At 46.5% G+C, this 18,441-nt stretch overlaps 3 protein-coding genes across 9 annotated transcripts; 1 reads left to right on the plus strand and 2 right to left on the minus strand.

The window, feature by feature from the left end:
* Positions 1 to 54: 54 nt before the first annotated feature.
* On the plus strand, positions 55 to 1,532 carry coa5 (cytochrome C oxidase assembly factor 5). The gene is made up of 3 exons (XM_040201697.2): positions 55 to 329; positions 915 to 998; positions 1,219 to 1,532. Exons 1-3 carry the CDS (start codon positions 228 to 230, stop codon positions 1,258 to 1,260), a joined length of 228 nt encoding a protein of 75 aa, XP_040057631.1. The 5' UTR covers positions 55 to 227; the 3' UTR covers positions 1,261 to 1,532.
* Positions 1,506 to 4,980, minus strand: LOC120833992 (inosine-uridine preferring nucleoside hydrolase). Of its 6 annotated transcripts, none has more exons than XM_040201690.2 (7): positions 4,810 to 4,980; positions 4,264 to 4,353; positions 3,937 to 4,124; positions 2,794 to 2,973; positions 2,588 to 2,699; positions 2,163 to 2,299; positions 1,506 to 2,040 (listed from the first exon to the last, which is right to left on the minus strand). In XM_040201690.2, the coding sequence occupies exons 1-7, from the start codon at positions 4,832 to 4,834 to the stop codon at positions 1,693 to 1,695; spliced, it is 1,080 nt and encodes a 359-aa protein (XP_040057624.2). In that variant the 5' UTR covers positions 4,835 to 4,980; the 3' UTR covers positions 1,506 to 1,692. The 6 variants fall into 6 exon arrangements, with proteins under 6 accessions (XP_040057624.2, XP_077946347.1, XP_040057626.2 ...); XM_078090221.1 differs by having other exon boundaries at positions 4,260 to 4,353; positions 4,810 to 4,955; XM_040201692.2 differs by having other exon boundaries at positions 4,557 to 4,866.
* Positions 4,981 to 5,617: 637 nt separating this feature from the next.
* inpp4aa (inositol polyphosphate-4-phosphatase type I Aa) lies at positions 5,618 to 18,349 on the minus strand. Of its 2 annotated transcripts, none has more exons than XM_040201684.2 (24): positions 18,210 to 18,349; positions 14,187 to 14,440; positions 14,039 to 14,083; positions 13,390 to 13,508; positions 13,177 to 13,293; positions 12,924 to 13,003; positions 12,717 to 12,834; positions 12,371 to 12,461; positions 12,124 to 12,271; positions 11,541 to 11,671; positions 10,986 to 11,090; positions 10,785 to 10,893; positions 10,664 to 10,681; positions 10,352 to 10,538; positions 9,909 to 10,211; positions 9,683 to 9,830; positions 9,425 to 9,460; positions 9,049 to 9,221; positions 8,848 to 8,971; positions 8,454 to 8,721; positions 7,997 to 8,094; positions 7,797 to 7,909; positions 7,563 to 7,717; positions 5,618 to 7,476 (listed from the first exon to the last, which is right to left on the minus strand). In XM_040201684.2, the coding sequence occupies exons 2-24, from the start codon at positions 14,284 to 14,286 to the stop codon at positions 7,344 to 7,346; spliced, it is 2,919 nt and encodes a 972-aa protein (XP_040057618.2). In that variant the 5' UTR covers positions 14,287 to 14,440; positions 18,210 to 18,349; the 3' UTR covers positions 5,618 to 7,343. The 2 variants fall into 2 exon arrangements, with proteins under 2 accessions (XP_040057618.2, XP_040057617.2); XM_040201683.2 differs by having other exon boundaries at positions 9,049 to 9,242.
* Positions 18,350 to 18,441: the final 92 nt, after the last annotated feature.

The following is an 18,441-nucleotide window of genomic DNA, read 5'->3' on the forward strand; positions in this document are numbered from 1 at the left end:
AACCGGATTTGGCATAGTTTTATTTTACTCTTCACAACTGGATGATGGAATCCGTGGGAAAAAATACACACCTACCCAGCATGCACTGCGCCGATATACTTTTCCCATCATGCAGTTTCAGAAACATGGCGGCTGACAGCTTTCATAACGTCGATGACACCGCTAACTAGCACATTCTTTCTGAGCAGTTTTGAATAACTTAACATTGGTGTTAAAGATTCTGCACAATGCCGAAATATTACGAAGATAAAGAGGAGGACACCCGAGCGTGCGCGGGGATCAGAGAGGACTTCCGGGCGTGTCTCCTCGAGCACGACTGCGTAGTAAAGGTAAAGAAACGTCCTCTGGTCATAACATCTGAATATGTAACATAAGTCACGTTACATCAATGAAACGGTTCTTTGTTGGATCATACTACAAACGCCTGGAAACTTAAATTCCTCATGAAGCTACCTAACGCTAAATTGAACAGTAGCAACCAGTCTAATAACCAGCTAGCTGCTAGCTAGCGTTGACATTAGCTCACTTAACCACTAACAGTTTGACGTTCAGCGGAACGCAACATTATATAGAAGCTAACCATTTAATAAAGAGTAGTACATATCAGCAACTGTTCGTCGAATTTTTGTGAGACGCTGTTTACCTCAACATTACTGCTCACAGAATATGTGGTTCTTTGATGGCTTGCTAACCAGCTAACACGCTAGCACCGTGCAACTAACGTTACTTCCGATAAGGTGCTGTCACAGTATCTCACACCACCTGAAACATCAGATACATTACAGCCTTAGGTGAACATGTTGTTCAGTGTTAAACCCTAACAGAAGTCAATTGATTTAGATATCATAATATATTTGAGAGAATTCTGCTTTTGGGAGCTGCCCATGTAACCGGTTTCTTGATTAATGTGCCAGGAGGGGAAGATGCCCAGTGAGTGTCTGAAGGAAGGCCACTGCAAAGCCCTTCAAACATCCTTCTTTGAGTGCAAAAGGTCAATGGTAAGTCAGTCGTAATCTCCTTGTGCAACAAGGAACCGGTAGAAGGTGAAAGAGTAAAAGGAATATTTGACCTGCCTCTTTCCTTTTGTGTCTAAGCTGTTTTCCCAAAAGCCAAATAGAAAATGAAAGCCTGACATGTTTACTCACACAATATTTGTTGCATAAAGATAACTTTTTAGCTGTGCTGCACACTAACCAACTATCTGTGTTCTTTCAACAGCTGGACACGCGGTCAAGATTCCGAGGAAGGAAAGGATACTGAGTAACCGTCTGATGAGCAAGTGCTAATACTTCTAATAAATCATCCATGAGCACTGCGCACGGGTCAGTGCAGCTTCAGGACATCCTCTGCAGCACATATTCCAAGACATTGGGAATCAAAGGACAACCATATGAACAATGTACTGTAGATACAAAGGTGACCAGCTCAGCAGCATGTATTGCTGCAAAACCCATGGTCAGCTTTCTCTGCGTGTTTGCTATGAAACACTCAATGTAATCAAATAATTAAAATGTGAAGAAAGTTTATTACAAGGAGAGGCTTTTATCAAACCCAATTTTTGGTGTAAAAAGCTATTCCACACTTAAGGTACACTATGGCACTTACATTCTTCATGAAATTGGAGATTAGTCATTCCTGCAACAGACCACAGAAACCCTGCTCACTATTGCTAAATTAGCGCGTTCAAAGCAGTCATTTCAAAGCAGCCATCATCATCTGCTTAAACTTCTCCAAATCCACCTTCTTCATGATATGAGCCTTGTGAGCCTTCTTCAGGAAGCCCACGGTGTCGACGACCATCATGCCCCTGGTGTGCGTGCCCGTCAGCTCCACGGTGACGGGATAATGGTCGCTTTCTGTGATGAACGACTCGTCGACGGCAGCAGCCATGGCGTACGAGTCACAGGAAATGAAACCCGTGCCGGCGACCAACTCCTTCTGGAGGCGCTCGCTTTGCGACGCGTTGATGCTGTGCTGGAAGATCCGCGCCATGAAGCGAGCCTTGTCTGTGTCCTGCGCCAACCAGGTGTGGCAAAACTCCTGTCAACCCCAGTGAAAATGTAAACACAGCGCAGGGTCGTTGATGCATTATCTAATTGAAAAAAGGTGATGTGCTGTAATTAGGTGAATTATTATGTTAGTAGAATGTAAAAAAGCCTTGCCCAGGATAGCTTGCTGTAGCAGGTAAACTCCCAGCAGGCCAAGTAGGTGGGACACTGGTAGTCGTTCAGCACAATGTGCGCAGCTTCTGGATCGGCGGCGAAGTTGAACTCGCCACACACTGTAGTGTTTCCTCGAGCTGAAGGAGCGAACCACAGAAAGACTCCGATCACTCACTGAACTCAACCGTAACAGGATGTGGACACAAGTGTTGGGCTACAGATGACAGGGGTTCTCCTTTTGAATAATCTTATCTCGATCACTTGTCTTGTGCTTTTGTTAGGATAATACCAGACATCAATGAAAATGACGGCCACTTGCAGTCATAGCCGTGACAATCAGAGGGGCTTTTCCTCAAAGTACATTATGTAGTCTGAAACTCGGTCACCTTCACCACCGTTTGGTTAAAGTTCATGATTTCACTGACATTCAGTGTTTCCTCCCATGATGTAGAGCCCTCGGAGTTTGTTCGGTAGAGACGGGTCCATCTTCACAGCCAGAGCCAGGTTGGTGAGCGGTGCCGTGGCAACCAGAGTCACCTGGGGAATAAACATGGGCTGAAAGACCTGAGAGGGGCAACCCCCCCATCCCCCCTCTCCCCTCCTCCTCCCCCCTGTGAAACACCCCTCTCACCTCTCCTGGGTTCTCATTGACAATCCTGATTATGGCCGACACGGCGCCCTCCTTCTGAAGCAGGTCCAGACCGGGGGCGTTGGGGTCAGGAGCGTCTCCCAGCCCGTCCTTCCCGTGGAAGTCTCCCGCATCAATGCATTCCCCAAGGATCGGCTTGGCCGAACCTTTAAACACTGGAATCTGAAAAAAGAAGAGCATCTACATTTGTACTGCTGTTATCGCTACACACATGAGATATATATAATACGACACATGGACACCTTTTAACCGTCAGCGCAACATTTGTACTAGTGTAGTTCACTTTTCTCAGCTATTCGGCTGGAGTAATTTTAGAGAAGGTTTGGTTTACAACATTGTTAAATGATGTTACTTTCCTGTGACAAAATGAGTCAAAAACATATTTTGAGTGAAATTATCTCTTTACTGTTGATTCATTTAAATTTCAGAAAATGTGTAAAACACTGAATATATTTATGCAATAATTATTTTATAATTGTATAGTTAATTTATTACTCAATTAGAAATATATACATATTTATTTCCTACATTTTAAAGAGATACTAATCTAATTCAACTGAACATTTAAATTAAAACTATCAGTTAAAATAAGTCTGCACCGTTTCCTTGCAAATATGTAGTAGGCTTATATCCAGTTTTTTCCTTTAAATACAGTAAAAACAAATACACTAGTTGATCAACAGATCTGGACCATATGATACTTGTAAAGTTCTTTTTTGAAATATGCAATACCCTAAATAGATACAGAAGTTGAAAAAAAAGTATCTTTTTAGGCACTGGGATGAGATTGATGACCGTCTTATCGATTAATTTCAAATCTAATCAGGTTTTCCATTGAGTGAAAAACAAAGCACTTTATGTGTTAAACTAAGTCAGAAGCAGTGCCAATGACGTTGAGCTTATGGAGCTTTGTGTACTTTGGCCCGGGTCCCTGCCCCGAAGTTGTAAATCAACCACACATTGTCGGGCAGTTGCATAAACAGCCCTTGTGACGCCAGCTACTTCCTCCCACACTCTTGTCCAAAAACACTGAAGATGGTCAACAAGAAAGGACATTAATCACAAGTAAATCGTGCCAGGATCATGAAACATCTACACTGCGCCAAAAGCACCCGCTGCACGCACCTCCAGTCTGCTGCAGGCCTGCAGAACTCGCAGCGTGTTCTTACACACATTCTCCAACGAGGTGTTCCCGTGCACACAGGTGACGCCCAGGAGCTCCACGTTGGGGGCGGCCAGCGCCAACATGATGGCCTGAGCATCGTCCACCCCGCAGTCCACGTCCACCAGCAGCTTCCTGCTCATCATGGACCCTGACGAGCAAAGGGCACTAGTCAGAAAACACTGCTACCCTGATACGCTTTGGTTTTACTCCTCCAGCACGCACACCATCTGCCACAAACCACTGGTGCAGAGAGATGTGGGGCGACCTGTCGTTTGACTCACACCTACTTGTAGCTGAGTGGGGAAGAAATGAACTCTGTTGTTGGAAGAATCTTGATCTCCTTGAAGGGAACCAACAACGGTCAGCAGCAAACAAACCTTTGAGCAGCAAGGAGCAAATCACGAAGTGAGTGGACTGGATGTTATGCAACAGGGAGGAAAAAACGCCCAATAACTCTGTTAATCATTGTCTTTCAACAGGTGTACAATAAACACACCAACTTGTTGCGAGTAGCACATGCAAAACCAATTAAAATGACATATAAATCAATAGATTACAGTGATAGTTAAAGTGCCTTTACTTTATCAATATCAGTATTAGCCTAAGTACTTTCGCACAGCTCTCATGACGTGAATATAGTTTAAATACAGTTTAATTTCTGTAATTCCATCGCTCATGAGCACGCGAACGTCTTCGGCTCTTTCATTAATCTGTTAATCGAGCCAACGCGACAGCTGAAGCACGGATGCGTCGCAAGTTCGGTGCCCGTGTCGACTGCCTCATGCACGGCTCCAGCTTCCAGGTGTCCGTGTAACGGTGGAGCCTCGTCTCACCTCCACGCAGAGCTGCTGTGAACATGGGAGTGTGACCGAGGCCGCGCGGACGAACCCGAGAGGAACAGGGAGGTCTCACTCCGCCCGGGGGAGGGAAGCACTCGCTCACTTGTTGGGGTAATGGTGGAAACTCGCATACAAACACAAAACTACAAACACGTGTGCGCTGAAACCCCTTCAATGTTTCGTAATTGGCCGTGAACTGTGATGACGTGGGTCGACGCGCGCATGCGTGGGTGAGTGTATAGATTTCTATTTTGACCTTCGGTCAGTGTTTAAACGGTGAAGGGATTGTCTTTAAACGATGCGATCTATGTCGATGACATCACTTCCGGGAGCTTTGTGAAAGGGAAATCTTGATTCGTTGTGGTGCGACATCGTTGTCCTCCAAAGAGTCCGCGTAGGCCTCAACTTCCCCGTTCGTCTCCTCTGGGGGGGCGATACCGTACGACCATAGGCTTATATTGTTTATAATACCATCGTTCAGTTGTAAATAATTCAATCGATAAAGGATAATTTGCATTAATGTGCTTCTGTTTCGGTGTCCCGGTATTGTGCATTCTAATATTTGTTACTATGCATTGAGCCACTGTGATCGCGCAGCGATTGAACCTTGCTTGTCTGGTAAATTAGGCCTTGATGAGGAGCCCATTTCAAGAAATAGTGATGCTAATGTCATTTATTTTAAGTCTCCGTGGAGGTACTTTATGAAGAGTTTTTTTTTTACTTTGCCATTTTAGAAGATAAATTATTTTCTGCTTAATTCACTAATCATACTGTTGGAAGTTACTTCACAGACACAGGCACATGGCATGGACAAGCCTTTATTCAGTATTCACTTTATACCTCTGTGGGGGTGCAGGCCTCTCCAAAAACTCGCAGGTCCGACCCGTGTGCATGTACAACCGATCAAATCAAGGTTCCTTCTGCCTCAATAACAACGGAGAAAACTCAAATAGCATTTGGCAACAACAGCCGGACATGAATAACTGTAAGAAAATAAAATCCACTGTTCTTATATGTTTTATACAATTAAGTACATCAAGTGTTAAACTGGTGGTGGGAGAAAAACGCATCTTTCAAGTATTCATGAGTAATTCATTGGTAATAAACAGTCTACAATCGCAATGAAATAAAATAAAATAGTAGAATAGTTTTTTCTTCATGCAGGTAAAATTATTACTCTAAGTTTTCATCCAATGTCATAAAGACATACAAATTCTGCATAATTCAACTGAGTGCTGCAAAATTGAGAACACACACTGTAATAAATAGTTAAAAGAGGCTTAAAGTTTGAAGGGAAAACCAACTGCTAGTGCTGCATTTAACCTTAATACGGCTTAAATGTCTAGAAATGTTCGTAGAGTAATGTGATGCACCACATTTGATGCCGACAATTTGTGAACAAGTTCCCATTGACGCTGCCGGCGAAGCGGCAGAAGAACCTCAGAAGTCACATCATTGTGATACAAATGCCAGGAAGTGGTGTGACATGTGTATTTTCTGAAGAAGAGCTGTGTCTTTCTAGAGAGTGATAGAGTTGGATAATAGTGTGATTGAAGAAGAAAGACAAGAAGGAGACACAGTGCAACGTAAATAAGTACTTTCGTAATTTGTTAACAGGCAAAGACATCGGTTTTAAGAAACCTAAAGGTCTAATCAAAGCCCCGCCAGGCATCTTCTCATGTAGCTTCAAGTGGCATTTTCCTTACAAACACAATCTCAAGACATTTGCAATAACTAGACAATCACTCGCTAAATTTAGATTTTCCTAAATTTGTCACCTCTTGTCTTGTCATGGGCTCTCAACTTTTCAATTCACACAATCTCAATTTACTTGTACCTTTAAAGAAGAAAAGTGGTATTATTCTTTATTTATCTCAATAAATCCCATTGTTGGTTTTGGTCAATGGGAAAAACCAACAATGGGATTTATTGAGATAAATAAAGAATAATACCACTTTTCTTTTTGTGTTTCTAAAAACAGCTCCACTACTTTCTTACCCTGAATGTGGCCCATTTATACCTCCTAAACACAAAGAAAACAGAAACAGATGTAGTTTACTCTCTCGTTAAATCAAATGTTACAGCAGGAATCAGCTTCTGGGCAATCAGGAAACAAGCTGTGTCAGCCGCCAGCTGGATCAATTCATTGGAAAAATGCAGAATATCGACAGCCTCATCCTCTGAATTACTGATGAACGGACCAAATAACAGCAGTGAGGACCATAAAATAAATGCTTCCTGATGCTACGACCGGTGCAGCAGCCAACACAGTGCTCTGCACACTGCTACGATGCAACGGCTGTGAGAGGTGTGTGTGTGATCACTACTGGAGGAGAGGGGAGACCACTATCAATCAATCTACAGTAGCACTGGAACGTGGACATTTATCATCTTAACGGTGACTAATCACAAAACGAGGGGCTGCTGCTCCGGTTGGTGTTCGGTATTTGGGTTTGCGTGGTTGCTCTCATCGTTATCCTCCTCAGTCTTTTTTCTTTTTTTTTCCCCAACCAGTGAGAAGAGTCCTCTTAGGTCTCAACCTTCCCGTAGGTGCCCTCTGGAGGGCGATACTGTTTGGGGAAGGCTTTGAGCTGCAGGGAGTTGAAGGCGTATTTACGACAGCCCACGTTCTTCATGGTGTTCTCTCTCCTACAGCCCTCACTGCGGAGAAACAGAACCTATGCATTATTTACACCTCTCGTTATTTTACCTGCACTTTTGTGTGACTTTCAACGTCATCGGCTGACCTGCGCATGCAGTCCAGGGCCTGGTAGAAGACCTGCGGGGCGAGGGCGTGCTCCTGCTGCAGGATCTGACACTGCTCCAGCGTCACAGACATGGCTGTGCGGTCCTTGGCGCTTTTACAGCTGGTGAAACGCACCCCGTTCAGGCGGCGGCACACCTTTAGGGTCGGGACAAAGAGATCAGATGAAGACGCAGCTCTTAAATGAGCACCGAGGAGACGTGAGGGGGAAGTCTACCTCGGCTGCTTGCCACAAAATCTCCACGTTCTTGCTTTTCTTGGCGTTCACGTTCTGGCTGAGTTGTTTGAGCAGCTCGGGCAGATTGGTGGTACTGCGAGAGCGGGGCAGACCTGAGGAGAGAACAAAGAGGTTATGACGGGAGTTGAATATGAAAAAGAAGATAAAGAGAAGTGTTTTGAGTGTGTGTGTAAACTCACAGTCCTCTGACAGGACCTCTTTAAATTGGTCGTAGTACAAGCTGAGGCGAGTCACGTTCTCCTTGTTGATCACGTCTTGTAGTGACGTGTCTCCAAACCTGGACACACATTTTGGATATTAGAGTTGAGATCTTTAATGACGAACACACTCGTCTTTCCCTAAGAAGTAATGTCTAAATATTCCATCTTTCTACTCCAAACCTTCTGCAGGTTCAATGTGTTATTCAGGCTACTGATGTTTTTAAACGTCACATTCTCAACCCAGTTCCATTATCTTTAAACCAGGAGCCTTAATCACTTCATCCATTCAAACCATTTTTTGTACTTGTTGTTGATGTTCTCCATGACAAATTACGTTAGGAAGCTCCGGGTGAATAAGGAGGAGAAAAATCCCCGTTTGACTATGATAAAACTCCAGGTCATGAATCTGTGGTGTTGATACTGTATCGTTTCTCACTTCTCAGCCAGCGTCTGCTGCTCGTTGATCCCCACGTTGAAGAGGACGGGCTGCACGCGCAGCAGCATCCCGTTCTGGATGTCTCGCGGCAGCGTGTCGAACATCGGCCCGGACATGGGAACCCTGACGTTGAAGCCGTTGCGGTTTCCCGTGATCACCGGCAGCATGTCCGGAGCGAAGCCCGAAGCGGCCTGGGTGACTTTGAATGTGACGTTTCTCAGGTCCATCACTCCGACGCTCATATCCTCCAACATGGCCAGCTCCTCGCCTTCAAGACACAAAGAATGGACACTGACATCATCACCTCCGCCCGGGGTGTGATCATTTGGTCACGTATGTTATGATACCACAAACTGAAATGTGGCGATGACACGTTTGCTCCGGTCCAGGTTACCGTAAGTGCTGAGCAGGCCCTCGTACTGCACCAGCAGGCCGATGGTGTGGAGCTGCCTGAGGAAGCCCGAGTCACAGAGCGAGTTCCTCAGCTTGATGACGAAGCCGCAGATCAGCGCCGTCAGCTGCGAGAAGCGTAACCCGAGATCAATATGCAGGTATGAAGAAGACAGAAGGGCTGTGAAGACGCAACCTGACGGACCGTCTGACAGAAGACAACGTCGCGGCGGTACTGCAGCGGGAGGCTGGTGGCGATGGTGGGGGCGCTGTCCTGCATCAGCACAAACACCATGGCCTTCTTGGCCTTGTCGCTCATCAGAGAGGCACAGTCCGTCAGCGTGGTGAGGAGAGGGTACAGGGCGTCGCTCCACTCGCCTGCAGACACGCCGCACATCACTACACACAGGGAGGGGCCGACTCAAAAGTCTCATTTACTGTTATTTCTCATTCGATAAGTTAATGATTAAGCAAGATCTTTCTGATTTTTTAGAAATATACCATGAAGCCTTATTTCAAATGGCAGGAATACTTCACATCATATGTCATCATATCAATTGTAGAGGAAATATTGCTCTCACCTGGAGACTTTTTTTCCACCACCTCTGGAGCGATATCTACAAATGAGAGAAAGTTTGTTGAAAAAAGGACCCAATTGCTTTTCTTTGCAACATTAAGCTTCAGATTTTAAACATCCAGCGACAGGAAGTTAGCGTGACTGAGAGGAGGAACCTGGAGACGTGAAAGGAGCGTACGAGTCTGGTGAGGGCGTGACGGTGGTGAGGATGACGGGTGTTCCTGGTTACTATGGATACCTACAGCAGAGTGTGTCTGGGTACCTTTCTTGGTGTTACCCGTTTCCTCGCTGGCGAGCAGGAAGACATCCTCCGAGCTGCTGTCGCTCTGCAGCTTGTCTCGCTGCAGCAGACTGTCCACCCTCTGGATCACACACTCCAGGCTCTTGTTCACGTTTAGCCAAACTTTGTCCTGCAGACAAACACATTACGAATGAACATAGAAAATAAAAAATGAACACATCAAAGAGGTAGATGGATTTTCTCTCACCCAGTCATCCTCATGTAAATCCGCCTGCAAGGAGAAGCGCTTGTTTTTACTCCCTTCGCTGCCTTCCGGAGGAGCCGCGTGGCGAAACGGCGAGGTGGAGCCGCGAGACGGGGAGACGGGGTTGCGGGAGGGGGAGGTCGGCTGGCGGGAGGGGGAGCGAGACGGGGAGCAAGAGGAGGGTGAAAGGGAGGAGGAGGAGGGGGACGGGGTGCCTTGCAGAGTGGCCTCCGGGCGGGCGGACGCCAGCGCGAGGATGGCCGAGGAGAGCAGCTTGGAGTCACACACGTTCACCAACTGACGGGTCTGCGGGAGGAGAGGAGAGGTCAGGAGGTCAGGGGTCAGGGCAAGAAGGCAGAAGCATAGGGAGATGAAAAAGTAACAGCAAAGAGAAAATAATCGACACTCTCGGTTAACGGGATGCAGTTGTGCTCAGAGCGCCGTACCTTCTCCGACAGGATGGCCAGCGTTCTCTCCAGAGCGTTGGCTGAGCGCACCTTGGCGGCTCGCGACAGACGTTCGGCGTAGTAACACACTTGTGTCTTCAGAGTGTTTATTTGACCAATGATCTCTTTCGCTTTCACCACATCCTGAGGCTGGTATGCCGTTCCTTTAGAGCCGGCAGCAGCAGAGCTTCGGGTGTGCGATAAAGCGAAGGTGTGAAAGACAAAGACAGACAAAGGAGATGAATACTGAAACACGGCAACAACAAAAGAAACACACACGAGAATGTTGCAGTGCACTACTTGTAACCTCACCTTTCCTCCTCGTGTTTGCTGATTGAGGCAAAACAAATGACAAAGGAAGTTGAATTAACGACTCATCGAATCAAACGCCACTCTTCAAGCTTCTGTGTTTTCGTTCTTTTGCTCCACTCACCGTTTCCGGGCTTCTTCGAGCCGATGCAGCAGTTTCCGGAGGCCGCAGCCTTTAAAGCCTTGATGATGCGCTGCAGGTGCACCAATAGTCACAACATCGTACGTCCGGTCTGATCAGAGGACACGATGAAGAAGATGCAGTAAGATACTGGACAAATAATGTCATAAAAACCTGGGGGCCCCGTATGTTTGCAGTGTGTACCGTAGCCAGACTCTCCCTGCACTCGTATCCTCTGGATGTGCAGATTAGTGGGAATAAACTCCAACTTCCTCTCAGCTTTCAAGGTACTGGACTTAAAAGAAGGACCTGAGAGGGAGCAGAAAGCAAAAAGAAAATATTAACTTTGTATGTATAAATACAGTAACAAGCTCTAGATACGTCAATGGTATATTTAACATGGAAATACAACTATGTAACTTTCACATATTTGTAATAGAAGGGGAACAAAAATTTAGTTTTGCCCTTTTGTAAAATGATTGCGTCTGTAAAAAAAAAAAAGTTCAAACTTCAAAACACTGGATTCTAAACTGTATATGATGACACTTAAAGCTTCAGTGTATAAAAGATTGCGGCACAAATGTAATATAATGCCCTGCAATGAGTGTATAAGCACCTGAAACTAACAATCATTTTCTTTACAAAAGGCAACGTAAAATCAGAACGTAAGCTCAATAACGCGCTGGTGTTCCTGAGGTGCTGAGAAAAGGCGCACAACTCTCTGTTATGAATGTATGTCTATGGGTAGCACTTGCTGACCTTTGTATTCGTGCAGGTCACTTATGGTCTCCTGGTAGGTGAGGATGATGGTCTGATACTGAGTGATGATCTGCCTCCTGAGGTTCTCCCAACATGGGGACAGCTCTCCTAGTTCCTCTAGCTCACACACCCTGCACCACACACACACACACACACACACACACACACACACACACACACACACACACACACACACACACACACACACACACACACACACGCCTTTACGGGACACCCAGCGCTGACGATGTCACGGCTGTTTGATGTTAGTACTGCTTGTTCAGTTAAGGCTCGTTCAGCAGGATCAACTTCTCAAATCACCCACATAACAATAAACCACTGGTGAGAATGACAGCGTAATGTTCTCGTGTGAATTTGAATAGACTGTTTCTCTTTTCGAACGACATACGCCACAACTGTGTGTTTATTTTTACAAGACAATTAATGGGAAACTAGAAAGTGATATGCATGATACATGAAAATGGACATTGCTTTGCATTGAAGGGTCACTGCGCTGCAACAACCTGCTGCTCCTCTGCAAAGACGTTAACGCCTCTGATGGATAATACAGCGGATAGTTTACCTGACGGCGTCTTCCTCCAGCAGCAGCTTGACAAACTGGCGAGGAACATGCAGGGAGAGCACGCTCTCCGCCATCTGCTCCAGGATGCGAAGGTGGTTGCCGTCGGTGGTGGGGAGCCGGTACATTCGAGACATGACGCCCCCGAACACTGAAGCGGACCGAAATAAAACCAGGGGAGCCGCGTGTCACCACCGCGCGGCAGCAGACGGTCACAGGACGTCTACAGTTCAAATAGACGCACACTCACCAGCCTTCAGCAACGGGTCTCTACACAGGGACAAAGACTTGGATTTGATGCCCATGGATTCAGTCAGGCTTTCGTCAACAGGGAGAACCATCTGACACACATAAAAAAAACCAACTGCAATATTTGCCTGAAGAAAACCTTTGTTTGTCGTTCTTTCATCATTTTGTGACCTGTTATCAACCTGTGATTCAACTAGAAAGAGGTTGAGGGTGGTACTGAGACGGGCAGATTACAGAGAGGATAAATTCATTTTCTGGGTCAGCATGTTAAGAACAAACAGCAGACTACTCAATGGAACAAGGGAATATTTGGCATTTTGATTGTGGTTCCCAGTTCTTCCACTCACCCTTCCATTGACCGTGTCTCCTCTCTGTAATCTTGCAACAGGAGCTCTCTGCTCTCGCTTCTCCTCTATCTGCCAGGCGATGACGGTGATGTTCCCCACGCGGTTGCTCTCCGCCGACCTGACCCACAGCGACGTTGACCCAAATGAAACTTCCCCGAAGCCGAGTAGCATCTCTTCTGTTCTGCGTGTGTGGTGCCAGCCTCTTACCTGAGAGTCAGGTGCAGTCTGTGGTGCTGGTCCTGCAGTAGCTCTTTCACAGAAAACATGGCTGAACCGAGCATGTACATCTGTCCCCCCCCCCCAACACACACACACACACACACACACACACACACACACACACACACACACACACACAGGCAAAGGATTCATAGGATTTCCATTAGCATAAGCTTGAGCTATTTAACATTTGTTAGAATTGTATTGCCATCCTAACAGGAGTCAAGGGGGACGCGCTTACCGTGCCCTGCGTGCGGTCCTTCACATCGTAGACAGAAAGCTTGACCTGAGTCTGCTGAGTGATCAGAGAGTCCTGAAAGAAGGCCACGCTGCTCAGAAAGATGGGGTTACTGGTGCCCTGAAGACAGAGAGAAGGAGGGAGGGAGGGAGACAATTTGGTTTTGAGGTCTCCAGCAGCAGCTAGGAAGCACGGGGGAAGCAAACGGCAGTGTACCTCTATGATTTCGGTCTGCGCGTGCTTGGTCCAGAAGGCCTGCGGCGGAGTGGTGCAGCTGACGGCCACGAAGCTGGTTGGCTTGCGGTCCAGAGAGGGCGTGACCAGCTCGCTGCAGGCTGCAGCCACGCGGAGACACGGGAAGAGATTACAGGCGGTGGGATTTAATGGTGGGGTGGTCACTTAGTTGTGTGAGGAGCGTGATGCTATGATTGATTGTGAGTCGCTGTTTACAGTAGTGCTTTTAGGTTCAACGATGGATGAAATAAATACATCTTTGCGCACAAAGGATGTTGTCACTTCGGCCAATAAAGGATCATGTGTTAAGATCATCCAAAGCAGCGTAACATCATGTTTTTGCCTGATTATGGGCAACTGTAAACATGATGTATTACCAATTCAAACTAATTTGGTGAGAGCAAAAAACATGGAACAACATGATCTTTATTTGGAGTTGAGTATAGAGTTGAATGTAAATCAAATATTTGCTCTCTGTTTAGGTGTCCGCCAAATACTTCAAATTTGGTTCCTTTAGCTTTAGATATTAATTTCTCCGCCAGTTAACAAAGGTTTAAGTATTATTTCTTTATTGTCATTCAACGGACCAGTGTTTGCGCGTGTTACCTCGTACTCATCTCCTTGAACTTACCCACACTGAACTCCAGCACAGGCTCGTCCGGATCCTGACTGTTGCCTGTTGGATAGAATGAAAAGAGGAGGCAGCGCTCTTTACAGATCCCGGTCCTTTCATGGCCAATGAGGTAAACAGGTTACCATGGCAGCAGTTACTCAGTTACCCGAGAGAGCCAGCCCCATCATTTCGGCCGAGAGATCAAACGTGTTGGCCCGGTAGACCGACCACGGCCGATGGCGAGGGCTGCGCTCCTTGCCGGACATGTTGGGTTGGCGGCGGCGGCGAGGACGGATTTGAGGAGAAAAGCCTGGAACGCCGTCCAAAGCAAAGCTCTGTCCGTCGCGTCACTTCTTTGAGATGTGGCTTGGTTTGCCTCGTGGGTCGATCGGAGCGCTCACACGTTTGTCAACGATAGATCTGTAAGAAGAAAACCACAGAGGGATCATCTGCTGCCCCACAGACGGACCGGGCAGCTGCAACTATTTCATACTGATGTCCCCCTCTCATCGAGAATAAAACAGAATTATAAAAGCTGCAATTACTAAAGAAGGTACACATAACGTCACAACACAGTCTCCATTGCAGAAGGTTGAAGCCAAGAATAACTACGACGAACAACGAAGTTGGATGTGTTGGCACGATGCTCCGTTCTGATTGAGGGTAGAAGAGATTACTTCTGCGTTGCGTTAATACGAGCAGCCCAGTGGGGGCAAAGTGTGACTTTTCACACAGCTATAGGGATTGAGTGTGTCAGCACACTGAATCTTCACCTTCTTTCTTCTGTTGCTATTCGTGCTGGTGTCTTTTTCACCTTTCTGACTGTCTAATTAAAAAGGAAAACACAGTAAAACAGTAAAAGACACATAAATATAAATATACATGTCATTCAGCTGACGCTTTTATCCAAAGCGCCTTAAATTGCATTTTTAAACGATGGTTTACAGTCTTAACTTATAGTCTCTGTTCATCTCTGATGATTTTTAGTTTGTGTCCAAGAGATTGACACATAATGTATATGTTGTTTTCTTCTGTGAAAAATAACAGGAAGTCATTCAAATCTAGAGGATTCATCCGGAGGAGAAGCAATTATCTCTGACGTTCTTCATTATCCAAGTAATCTACAAAACTTGAAAATGTCACATAAATGACCCATAATATTCTGTTAGGGACTGCTGATCACACAGCGGGTCACTGAAATCACCCACCATGAATGTAAATACCAAACTGAAACAGGGAGTGAATGTTACATAAACAGAATGCTTAAAATCCCTCCATATCTATCTATTTATTGTGTAAACAGAGCTACGGTCACAGCCTTTCCAGGTAAAAACACCTCACTTTACCCACACAGGCTTGAGCCTTACGTAACAATAATTATTCACCACATCCAGTAAACGATTTTTTATCTCATGGTGACACTTTGAAGTCCGATGCTCATTTTGACGCCTCTGCCAAGCCGCGGCGTAACGATCTGCTCGTGTCGTTGCCCGATCAACACGGCTCTTGCCAAATTTATGCGCAACAGCGGGAGAAGAGGAGACGGAGACCGTGCCAAGTGTGATACACTGTGAACACACACCGTGCAGTGAGGGCATATGGATCTTACCTTCCTCAACTAATCAGAGGAGGGGTAACACGCACACGGAAGTGGGGGAACATTGGCGTGTGAAGAAAAGGTGAAAGGTTGCAGAACGATGCAGCAGGTTTTATGGTGACTAACTTGAGCTGAAAAGTTCCTCTAATTGAACAGTTTTCGGTTCTCAGTTGATATTTCCTCCCTCGGTGCTTTTGTCTGTGTGCCACACAAATACACACTTTGCTCGGAGTAATCAAGCGGCATACATTTCTTCTCCTCTGCGCTGTAACAGACCTATTCCTGGTGGATTGGGAGCATATATCTGGTGCAGTGTCCGTCTAGCTTGTGCGTTTCTCTCGGTTCATTCGTCATTGCACCGACAAAAGGGGAAAAAATGCGTGTGCACCACTGGGCGTTCACGTGCGAGGACTATTTTTAAACGTCGTGGATGGGTTTTAACGTCACATGCCGCGCGCAGGCGAACTCAAAGTCATCTGCGTAGTCACACACACGCACACACAGAGACACACTAATATCTACGGTATGAGCGCGAGGCCGTCTGCCAGTTCCGTCTCTGTTTCGGCGCCTCCGTGGGAGACCATAACAGATCACAATTACGGCGCTGACGCTCTGCCTCATTACGCTGTGTGGGCCTCATTGTCAATGGGAGCTGCCTTTTGAAATGCTGCGATCAGCCGGGGGCGCCTTAAGCTCTCTAGGAAACCCACGGTGGATCTAATGGAAAGCCACACGGAGCCTCAGATCACCACTGCTATCACATCTGTCCGCTGCGTCATCACATGCCTTGCAAAAATCCAAATTTCATTGCAGCCTATTTTATTTGAGAAACATTTCCAAAGTTGAGGATGTTCCAATGATTAAGATCTAATGCAGTAAAGAACAGCCCATCTTCATGCATGGAAAACTGGAACCACAGAGTGTGTTCTTGCTTGAGAAAAAGACTAAAATGATTAATGGGGACGGTGTGCAGAGGATTCCGCTCTTGTTGACAGATTCTGGTTCGCTGATGTAGATTTCTGGATGAGGGCGTCAGGCAGCCACACTGACCAGTTCCACAGCTGCTGCTCTGTGGGTGACCTTTGACCACAAATAGGCAAAACAGTTTGACTACTCTAGTTTTCCAGCTTCAATGAAAGAAGAAGAAGAGATGAAATACACGCAGAAAAGATGCGAGTTATGTAGTAAAAGTAGAGAAGACAGAGACAAAACTGACCCAGTTAGTGAGGCTGGCGGCACACAGCTGGCGCCCGGCAGATGCTGTCAGCACCGGCTACACTGCAGTGCTCCTCTCTCAGACGTCCCTAACTCACCCCCCCCCTCGCCCCTTTACATCTCTCCCGAATGTGCCCCTTCATCTGCTCCGTCATCATCGCCCCCGTTTTTCTGTCTTTTTGTTCTCCAGCCGTCTCCCTCTCCTGTGCCATGGCTCCCCTCTCAGTTTCACTCTATTGATCCAGTTCCGGTCCAGAGCTCGGCTGACCTGCCTCTGATCTACAATTGTCTCCTTGATGTAGTAACCATGCAGACAACCAACTACGTCCACACATATATGAATTGCTTGGATTCGTGGTGCGGAATACGCAAACGTGTTTACTCCCAAAGGAAAGAATGTATCCACGCGGTGAAACATGCGAACGAAAGCGCGAGGAGGAAACATCACTGTTGTTACCAAGACAACAGCATGCTGAGAAACCTCTGATGGTGATGATGATGAATGGTGAATGAATTGCAGGATGATGCTGTATAGGATCCCATGCGCATGGTTGTACAGTAGATGGGTCTTTACTCAAGGTATCAGGAGAAACACACAGAAAAACAGCTCACACACACACACACACACACACACACACACACACACACACACACACACACACACACACAGCTCACACAGAGGTAAGAGATAGACAGGAGAAGAGAAAGCTATAAGAGGTGATCCCAAATCTCCATTTAGTTCCCTCTCTGTTATGAAAAGGTTGAAACAATGAGCTAACAGATCAAATATAATCCTTTCCGCTCTGGGAACAGCTGGGAGGCCTCTAATAGCGCGATGCTGCTTCATGAGCAACACATCCGGTTTAAGATGAAACGTGTATGTCCAATAAAACTAACACACACACACACACACACACACACACACATATATATATATATATACATGTGACATTATGTATGTGTGACATTATTCGCCATAATCCTACATCAACACTACACGTGAAACAGGGCGTCATCCGGACATCTCAGGAGCCCGTTTGTGCAGTGGAGATTCTGTCCGAGTGCGAATCTATTTATGGCAGCTTTGGCCAATAATACATTTCTAACGTGGATGCAAAATGACCCTCTGACACCAGGACAATAACAGCTATTGCGTCATGATATCTGCTGATGCTCGTTCGGTGAGGCCGCCGCATGGAGCTGCAGATCCCGCAGCACAATAAACAATATGCCATGAACAGGGATGGAAACAGTTAGATGGACGCAGGCGCGCTCGCCTTGGTCTGTGAACATTATTCCGCTCCGCTGACGTTCCCTCTTTATCGCAGCGTCTATACAACCTCTAAACAACCACGCGTCACATACAACATGTCATACCGTTCATATTGATGCGCATCCTGGTCGCTGCTCGACGATGTCTGCAGTCAAGACTCGCCCCGACTCCCTGTGACACATCGAGGCGTAACGTCTCCGCCGCGTGCGCGTCCCGCTGCTGCCCGCGGGGGGGCGCCGTCGCTCCTCCGGTGGACTCGCGTGGGACTCATCGGTATTTTCACACTCGGCCAAATAGAAATGCACGTGTCAGTTGAACACCAGGGAGACACGAGTA

The sequence above is a fragment of the Gasterosteus aculeatus genome, chromosome 16 (genome assembly GCF_964276395.1).
Source record: "Gasterosteus aculeatus chromosome 16, fGasAcu3.hap1.1, whole genome shotgun sequence".
Classification (NCBI taxonomy): Eukaryota; Metazoa; Chordata; class Actinopteri; order Perciformes; family Gasterosteidae; genus Gasterosteus; species Gasterosteus aculeatus.